The 10,294-nt window shown below is 36.2% G+C and overlaps 1 protein-coding gene across 1 annotated transcript; it reads right to left on the bottom strand.

Annotated features, from left to right (window-relative positions):
• Positions 1 to 3,931: 3,931 nt before the first annotated feature.
• On the bottom strand, positions 3,932 to 9,355 carry LOC142235810 (uncharacterized). Its single transcript, XM_075307069.1, has one exon. It carries the CDS (start codon positions 9,353 to 9,355, stop codon positions 3,932 to 3,934), a length of 5,424 nt encoding a protein of 1,807 aa, XP_075163184.1.
• Between the last annotated feature and the right edge of the window lie 939 nt (positions 9,356 to 10,294).

Genomic DNA, 10,294 nt, shown 5'->3' with positions numbered 1-10,294 from the left:
TGGGTGGATTTTTCAATTTTTTGGGGGTGGTCACGAATTAAAGTCCTTTTCGCTCTAGGACGCTTAGTTTAGGAGATATGGGCAAAAGAAGTTTTTCATATAAAAATTTAATTTTTGTAGGTTTTGGGTGGATTTTTCAATTTTTCGCTCTGGGACGCTTAGTTTAGGAGATATAGGTAAAATAAGTTTTTCATATAAAAATTTCAATTTTTTAGGTTTTGGGTGGATTTTTCAATTTTTTGGGGGTGGTCACGAATTAAAGTCCTTTTCGCTCTAGGACGCTTAGTTTAGGAGATATGGGCAAAAGAAGTTTTTCATATAAAAATTTCAATTTTTTTAGGTTTTGGGTGGATTTTTCAATTTTATTGGGGGTGGTCACGAATTAAAGTCCTTTTCGCTCTAGGACGCATATTTAAGGAGATATGTACAAAAGAAGTTTTTCATACAAAAATTTCATTTTTTTTAGGTTTTGGGTGGATTTTTCAATTTTTTGGGGGTGGTCACGAATTAAAGTCCTTTTCGCTCTAGGACGCTTATTTTGGGAGATATGGGCAAAAGAAGTTTTTCATATAAAAATTTAAATTTTTTTAGGTTTTGGGTGGATTTTTCAATTTTGTGGGGGTGGTCACGAATTAAAGTCCTTTTCGCTCTAGGACGCATATTTAAGGAGATATTGGCAAAAGAAGTTTTTCATATAAAAATTTCAATTTTTTTAGGTTTTGGGTGGATTGTTCAATTTTGTGGGGGTGGTCACGAATTAAAGTCCTTTTCGCTCTAGGATGCATATTTAAGGAGATATGGGCAAAAGAAGTTTTTCATATAAAAATTTAAATTTTTTTTAATTTTGGGTGGATTTTTCAATTTTTTGGGGGTGGTCACGAATTAAAGTCCTTTTCGCTCTAGGACGCTTAGTTTAGGAGATATGGGCAAAAGAAGTTTTTCATATAAAAATTTAAATTTTTTTAGGTTTTGGGTGGATTTTTCAATTTTTTGGGTGTGGTCACGAATTAAAGTCCTTTTCGCTCTAGGACGCATAGTTAAGGAGATATGGGCAAAAGAAGTTTTTCATATAAAAATTTCAATTTTTTTAGGTTTTGGGTGATTTTTCAATTTTTTGGGGGTGGTCACGAATTAAAGCCCTTTTCGCTCTAGGATGCTTAGTTTAGGAGATATGGGCAAAAGAAGTTTTTCATATAAAAATTTCAATTTTTTTAGGTTTTGGGTGGATTTTTAAATTTTTTGGGGGTGGTCATGAATTAAAGTTCTTTTCGCTCTAGGACGCTTAGTTTAGGAGATATGGGCAAAAGAAGTTTTTCATATAAAAATTTCAATTTTTTTAGGTTTTGGGTGGATTTTTCAATTTTGTGGGGGTGGTCACGAATTAAAGTCCTTTTCGCTCTAGGACGCATATTTAAGGAGATATGGGCAAAAGAAGTTTTTCATATAAAAATTTCAATCTTTTTAGGTTTTGGGTGGATTTTTCATTATTTTGGGGGTGGTCACGAATTAAAGTCCTTTTCGCTCTAGGACGCTTAGTTTAGGAGATATGGGCAAAAGAAGTTTTTTAAATAAAAATTTAATTTTGTTAGGTTTTGGGTGGATTTTTCTATTTTTCGCTCTGGGACGCTTAGTTTAGGAGATATGGGCAAAATAAGTTTTTCATATAAAAATTTAAATTTTTTTAGGTTTTGGGTGGATTTTTCAATTTTTTGGGGGTGGTCACGAATTAAAGTCCTTTTCGCTCTAGGACGCTTAGTTTAGGAGATATGGGCAAAAGAAGTTTTTCATATAAAAATTTAAATTTTTTTCAATTTTGGGTGGATTTTTCAATTTTTTGGGGGTGGTCACGAATTAAAGTCCTTTTCGCTCTAGGACGCTTAGTTTAGGAGATATGTACAAAAGAAGTTTTTCATACAAAAATTTCATTTTTTTTTAGGTTTTGGGTGGATTTTTCAATTTTTTGGGGGTGGTCACGAATTAAAGTCCTTTTCGCTCTAGGACGCTTATTTTGGGAGATATGGGCAAAAGAAGTTTTTCATATAAAAATTTAAATTTTTTTAGGTTTTGGGTGGATTTTTCAATTTTGTGGGGGTGGTCACGAATTAAAGTCCTTTTCGCTCTAGGACGCATATTTAAGGAGATATTGGCAAAAGAAGTTTTTCATATAAAAATTTCAATTTTTTTAGGTTTTGGGTGGATTGTTCAATTTTGTGGGGGTGGTCACGAATTAAAGTCCTTTTCGCTATAGGATGCATATTTAAGGAGATATGGGCAAAAGAAGTTTATCATATAAAAATTTAAATTTTTTTTAATTTTGGGTGGATTTTTCAATTTTTTGGGGGTGGTCACGAATTAAAGTCCTTTTCGCTCTAGGACGCTTAGTTTAGGAGATATGGGCAAAAGAAGTTTTTCATATAAAAATTTAAATTTTTTTAGGTTTTGGGTGGATTTTTCAATTTTTTGGGTGTGGTCACGAATTAAAGTCCTTTTCGCTCTAGGACGCATATTTAAGGAGATATGGGCAAAAGAAGTTTTTCATATAAAAATTTCAATTTTTTTAGGTTTTGGGTGGATTTTTCAATTTTTTGGGGGTGGTCACGAATTAAAGCCCTTTTCGCTCTAGGATGCTTAGTTTAGGAGATATGGGTGCACAGGTGTGTGGGGGGATTGTGACAGATGACAGTGGAGAAGTTTTACAAGAAATCCCCTGTATGAGATGAGTGGACTGTATAAGGTTGTGTGTGTGTGTGTGCTTGGGTTTATTATTTCTCAAAGTAATGAGAAATAATAAACAAAGCGTTTGATGGAGTGAAACCCAACCGGAAAAGGAACAAAAAATAACAAGTGGAGGTTTCAGTTTTCAATGTACAATTAACAATATTTATTTATAAATATAATATAGGGGAAAAGGTAGAGAAGAGAGATCAGCGGAAGAGAAATACAATGCTTACCGTCGGGTAGTTAGAGAAGAAGTGAAAGAAAGTAAGGATTTTAAGGAATGGATAGCTTATTGTACTAAATTTTATGAAGCTACTATTCACAATAGGCGTTATCGATATCAATTCAGCGACTTTTTAGTAATAGCAATTCAAAATAGAGAAATTCATAAAACTCGATAATTACAATATAATCAAATTCATTATTATACAATTCAAATTCATAACAATTCAGGATATACAAGTTATAAAAATTCATAAAAATGTTTGGCAAACTATGAAGTTTGTCCATGCCCCCGGCCTTGCACTTATGCAAAATTCGATTTGCAAAGCACAGTTGCAATGGACTTTATAGCTTCGGCCAGAATGTGTTGGTTACGCTTGGGACGTTGGTTGGAGCGTCTCTTCTTAATTTTGCTGTTGGTGTGAGCATGTTGTGATGTGGGTTGTCGTGGCTGTCTTCTTGTTGTAGTTGGTGCCTGCGGTATTGGGTTCTTCGTGAACCACCTGATGGGCCTTCTTGTTTGTTGTGTAGTTGTATTGTTGTGTCTTCCCGTGATTATTACTCGTCTTCTAGTGGTATTGTTTCTTGATGGTGTTTGGCGTGTCGTCGGGTTCCTTTCCCTAGGCGTGTAGTAAGCTGGTGAAGTTGCGGATGGCGTCCTCGCTATTTGTGGATGCAGCATAGTGTGATGCTGATAGCCACACTTCCGGCAGGTCGCTGGTGAACTGCACCGTTCTACTGTGTGGCTTTTTGCCAGACAGTTCATACAGTAATTATATGTCCGAACCGTCACCCTTCTATCCGCCACAGGCATCATTATAAAAATTGGGCAATCCCGCAAAGAATGTCTTTCCTTGCAGATGCCGCAGTCATAAACTTGATGGTGGGACATTTTGAGTTAGTAATCTGTAAATGGAAAGGACTTTAGTATGGGATAATGGGAAGGTTATGAAAAGATTTTATGAGAGGAAGGAATGTGAAAAGGTAAGATTTAAGAGGTTGGTTCAGGAGAGGCTTGGTCTAAGAGCGGTAAGTAGCATAATTTCACGATAGGGCGAGTGATAATTCCTGAAGCAACTTTGATATCCGCAACACGAATATTATTGTCGGAACCATGATGAGTATTTACGATTCTACCCAAGCGCCAGTCGCTAGGTGGTAACAAATCGTCCATGACGACAACCAAATCGCCAATCTTTAAATTGGGACCTGAATTTTTCCACTTATATCGTTTGTGTAGAGATTTCAGATAGTCCTCTTTCCATCTGATAGCAAATTGATGGTGCAGAGCTTTTAACTTTGTCCATCTATTGAGAAGAGATAAGTTTTGAGATGGGGTTTCAGGGAAAGACATAATTGGTGATCCTTTTAAAAAGTGACCCGGAGTAAGAGCTGTCAAATCTGATGGATCTTCAGAAACGGCAGATATGGGACGTGAGTTTAGAATTCCTTCGATTCTTGCGAGAATTGTAGCAAATTGTTCGAAAGTAAATTTATGGGCACCAGCTATTCGTTTAAAATGATGTTTAAAACTTTTTACGGCCGATTCCCATAATCCGCCCATATGCGGGGCATGCGGTGGGATAAATTGCCACTCAAAGCCGTGTGTTGAATATTTCTGGGATATGTCACTGGCGGTGGATTTAACAAAACCAGAAAATTCTTTTAGTAATTTTCGGCTTGCCCCAATAAAATTTCTTCCATTATCGGAAACAACCCTATGGGGTAGCCCCCGCCTCCCGACGAATCGTGTAAATGCAGCTTCAAAGGCTAGAGACGATAATTCTGAACAGGGTTCTAAGTGGATCGCTTTTGTAGTGAAACAAACAAAAATCGAAACGTAGCTTTTTATTATTGGAGCTCTTTTTAGAGTGGAACTTTTTAGCTCAAAAGGCCCTGCGAAGTCTACACCGGTGATATTAAAAGGAGGGGATAGTTCACATCGCACAGATGGAAGAGGAGCCATTATCTGGCTACAGGACTTTTGTTTGAATATTACACACGTTCGGCATTTATGAATTATAGCCTTCACTCGCGGTTTTAAACGGGATATATAAAATTCAGTCTGTACCATTCGGCACATTAGCGTACAATCGGCATGAGCTAATAATTGATGCAAGTTTAATAAGTATAAGTGACTGAAACGTGAGTTCCCCGAAAGAATAATAGGAAATCGCTCGTTGTATGGTAGAGACGTGTCGGCGAGTCTTCCATTAACTCGCATAATATTCTCGTGAGAAAGAAATGGATTCAAACATTTCAATTGGCTTTTATCATTAATTGGTTTCGATTCAAGAAGATTAGAATATTCGTCAGGGTAAAATTTCTTTTGCGATAATGTGATTAAACGTGATTTAACAAATGTAACTTCTTTATGAGTAAGAAATGGATTCGAAATTTTTATTGTCGATCTCCGTCGACTTAGGCAATTGTTATAAAAACGAAACATGTAGGATATAACTCGCAATGCGCGATTGTAAGACGAAAATCGGAGTAAAATATCATTATCGTCATTTGTACTATGATAAGTTTGCACATTTACTCGCTTTCCTAATTCTGGTGCAACCAATGGATTTCTTTTAGGCCACGTTGAGTGTGGTTGAGTTAGCCATTTTGGACCATTAAACCATAAAGAATTGGGTGTTAAATCTTGAGGTCGGCAACCCCTAGTACCGAGATCTGCTGGATTATCCTGAGTTGGGACATGTCGCCAATTGCTACCAGGAACTAACTCGTGAATTTGTGAGGTCCTATTCGCAATGTACGTCTCCCAGGTCCAAGGTGGTTTCGAAAGCCAACCAAGGACAATTGAAGAGTCAGTCCATAAAGTAATGGAGCTTATTTTGAAATCAAAGGTCGAAGTGACATAATTGACGAGTTTAGCTAAAAGAAATGCACCATTAAGTTCCAATCTTGGCAAACATACAGGTTTGAGAGGAGCGACTTTGCTTTTAGCAACCAGTAAATTAGAAAACACAACTGATTTATTAGTCTGGCATCGCAAATAAACACATGCACAATATGCAGCTTGAGACGAATCTGAAAACCCGTGGATTTCCAAAGTATCAGTAGGACAACATTGAATCCATCTTGGTATAGAGATAGAATTAATGTGAGGGAAATCGAATACGAGTCTATTCCAAGTAGCTTGTGACTCTGGACCAAGATTGTCATCCCATCCAATTCCTTCTAGCCACAATTGTTGCATTAATATTTTTGCCCGAATAATAACCGGCGCAATCCATCCCGCGGGATCAAATAATTGAGCGATTGACGATAGAACCATCCTTTTCGTCATAGTCTGTTCAAATTGTATTGGATTTATCGAGTAAGTAAACGAATCTGACAACGCGTTCCACTTTATACCCAAAGTTTTTGTAGAACTTGATTCATGGAAGCGTAAAAATTCGGAATCGTATAGGTCTTGAGACGGAATATGAGCGAGTAATTGTGGATCATTAGCTATGATCTTCTTAAGAGGAAAACCGGCATTCTTTAAAATATCACTTAGATCATTTTGAGCCTTCAAAGCCTCCTGAATAGAATACCCGCCCGATAAAATGTCGTCAACGTATGTTTCGTGTTTAAGTATTCGAGCTACTGTGGGATGAGTTGCTTGCACATCAGATGCCAGTTGCAAAAGAGTACGTATAGCAAGGAATGGCGCGCAATTAATACCAAAAGTTACTGTTTTGAGTTGATAATCTTTAATAAAGTTATTATCGGACGGTTTGAATAAAATTCGTTGACACGGTCTATCATGGGGGTGTACAAGAATCTGTCTGTACATTTTCTGAATATCCCCGCAGAAAACATACTGATATTTCCGCCAATTCAGAATAACAGAAGTGAGATCAGATTGCAATGTGGGACCGGTGTGTAACACATCGTTAAGAGAATAGCCTGATTTCGTCTTTCTGGACGCATTAAAAACAATTCGAACCTTTGTGGACTTATGTTCCGGTCGTACCACAGCGTGATGTGGCAAGTAAAATGAATGAAATTTATCATCAAAGGAAATTTCGCGAGAAGACGTTTCTTCTGCGTGATCAAGCGCTATATATTCGTTCAGAACATCATGGTACTGTGTTTTTAATTCAGAATCTTTGGAAAGATTTCGTTCCATACGATTGTACTGAGCCAAAGCCATATATCTAGAAGGACCCAAGTACAATGAATCAGAAAATTCTTCCTTAAAAGGAAGCCGTACCATATAACGACCATCGGGTAAACGAGTTGTAGTTTTTCTGTAATATTCTTCACAGAACGCATCAGCAGCTGAGACGAGATGGGATGTAGGAACTTCTTCTTGTTCCCAAAATTTTCTTAGCATTTCGTTGATAGAAGATTCTTCGAATTCATGAACATTTACGGAGAATGAATGTATTGTTTCAGTCCGCATTGGACCACTGAGAACCCAGCCAAATATCGTATTATAGGCTGAAGTTTCGCCACAAATATTTTTCTTGATTCCTTCAATATTAATAAAACGTTCGGAATCATTACCCAGAACCAAATCAATTTGTGAAGATTTGTTGAAATATGGATCTGCCAACTCTAAATTTTCCAATTCTGAATTATTTGGTATTTCAAACGAAACGGCAGGAAGACGTTTTGTCACTTGCGGCAAAACAATGGCAGAAACTGAGAATCGTATTTCATGTTTCTTTGACACTATGGACAATTGACATTGTTTGTCAGATGTTTGACGCTGGCCACCAATTCCAGATATTTCAAAATTTGACTTAGTAGTCGGAAGTTGTAAACGGGTTTGAATTCGTTTTGAAATAAATGTTCGTTGAGAACCCGGATCTATAAGAGCTCTAATCGTGAACAATTCTCCATTATGTTCAATCTGCACTAATGCAGTTCGGAGTAAAATCATATCATTATTCGATGAAAAGTTGGCTTGGATATGAGAAGAATTATTTTGCTTTGATGTAGATGGTTGTTCCTTCTGTGAGGATAAATTGTGTGTATTGGGCTTTTGATGATTCTGGCTTTCGCTTCTATTTTCTTGAGTATTTGAATTTTCACTTGTATTTTCGTTGTATTTAGTTCGTATATGAATCAAACTGTGGTGCGGTTTGTGACAAATTATACAAGTGTTTGTACTTTTACAATTAGGTTTGAGATGGGAACTTGATAAGCAGTTACTGCAAATCTTATTTTTATAGACAAAGTCTACACGCTGTTGTGCAGTAAATTGACGAAATTTCGGACACGTTCGTAAAGAATGGTTGGTTTCACAAAGTAAACAAGTAGCTGTGAGTTTTTCTTGAGAGAGATATGTTTGTATTTTGCCAGAGCCCTGAGATGAGATGGGATTGCGTTGATCATATTTATTTGAATTTTGATGTGTAACATTATTTTGCTGCTTTGTGCACTTTATGCTCGAGATGCGTTCTACAACTTCGAATCTATTTATCAAAAATTCGTCCAGTTGATTCCACGTAGGCAGATCTCGATGTGATCTGAGGGATTGTTCCCATAAAGAGAGAGTTTCATCTGGTAATTTTGTGGAAATTAAATAAATGAGAATGGGATCCCATCCGTCAACATCGACGTTAAGAGATCGAAGAGTACATAAACAATCATTGACCGTGGACTGAATTTTTTGAATTGATTCGCTGTTTTCAACATTTGCCACAGGTATATTGAAAAGAATTTTTAATTGATTGTCAACTAAAACACGTTTATTCTCGTAACGAGCTTTAAGTGCGCTCCATGCCATATTAAAATTTTCATCGCACAAAGTGTAACGCTTGACTATAGCCCCAGCTGGGCCCCTGGTCTTATTGCGTAAATGATAAAGTTTTTGAGCGGGGGTTAATTTTGGATGATTTACATAAACTGCAGTGAACATATCACGGAACGAGGGCCACTCCTCGTAACCACCTTTAAACACCTCGGTATCGCACGGAGGAACTTTTATATAACTGTCGTTAGTGTTATGAGAAGAAGCGGGAATAGAATTCTGATTCTGAGGTATATATTCAGGAACTAGGCTATGTCTGGCATTTTGACGTGCCTGGCCTCCAGATATTCGGAGAATATCTAAGATTTGAGACCTTGCGGTGTAATATGCCTCAGAACTGGCATTGAAATTTATTTTTGCATTAGCTTTAATATCCTTCGGATCGGTGGAACTCGGCGATAGCATTATATTTTGATATGAAGTCTGAAGTTGTTGCCATCTTTTCTCCAAGTCTTCCAATTTAACTTCCAATACAGAGTCCGTTTGGTCTCTAATATCGCATTGTTCGAATTGCGTACAAAAAAGTATTAAATACTCGCAATCAAAAAGAAATCTATCATATGCGGGAGATGCAGCCGCTGCCGCGTTAGCATTGGAGGAAGCATTTGATCCAGCAGGACCTGATGAAGGGTCGTTAGGATTGTTTGTAGGATTCATTGTCGTTAAAAATGTATCAGAAATTTATAGATTGAAAACGAGAAATCTTTTATTGAATTTATCAAATTAATGAATTGGAATTGCAGAAATATAGCGAGAAAAAATATATGGGTTTTTGGAATTGCAAATATGAAGTTTTGTGGGTAACCTCTAACCGTTTTAGTTGTGTTTTATGCGAAAATTTATCTCCAGAACTAATAAACTAATAAGCGGGATTTGCAAATGTTGCGAAAATATAGTAGTTTATTGTTCAAAAGATCAATTGAAAAGATAAATATGCGAAAAGAAAAATAATCAATCAATTTTAATTGATTTGAGCTAATGAAAATATAATTCAAACAATTTTAATTGTGTTTCCACAAATTCCAAAGTTGCGTTCTTTATGTAATGCGATGCAATTGATAAATTCGACTTCCAATCGATACTTTTAAACAGAATTCAATCGGTAAAATTTCTGTCCTAAAATTTCAAGAAAAACAAGTTTTTCACGATAACAAAATCTTTTTTTTTCCCCAAAAAACGTGAACGAGACAAAATTTCGATTTTTTCGTTTATGAGACGAGATTAAGTTTTATTAAGATTTTATTAAGCAGGTGAAATCTATTGAACACATTCACTGAACTATGATTTTCCAAACCTCTCGAATCGAAAAATCATAAGTCTGCAATCAAAGTTCAAAATTCGACCAAGCTCTTTGTAGCAAACAGATAAAATAATTGTAAACTTCACAGAATGAGAAATGTAATTTTCAAAGAGAAATATATTGAACTCACTGAAAACATATAACTTTCAAGATTTTGTTTCAAAAAAACGATATATCTTCAATAAAAGTTCAAAAATTCCAAATTTTTGTAAAGCCACAGGCCAAATAATTTTAAGCTTCACAGAGCGAGAAATATAAATGTCACGAAGAAATATAATGAACTCATCCAAAAGAAA

The sequence above is a fragment of the Haematobia irritans genome, chromosome 4 (genome assembly GCF_050003625.1).
Source record: "Haematobia irritans isolate KBUSLIRL chromosome 4, ASM5000362v1, whole genome shotgun sequence".
Classification (NCBI taxonomy): Eukaryota; Metazoa; Arthropoda; class Insecta; order Diptera; family Muscidae; genus Haematobia; species Haematobia irritans.
This window is presented reverse-complemented; position numbering and strand designations above follow the sequence as displayed.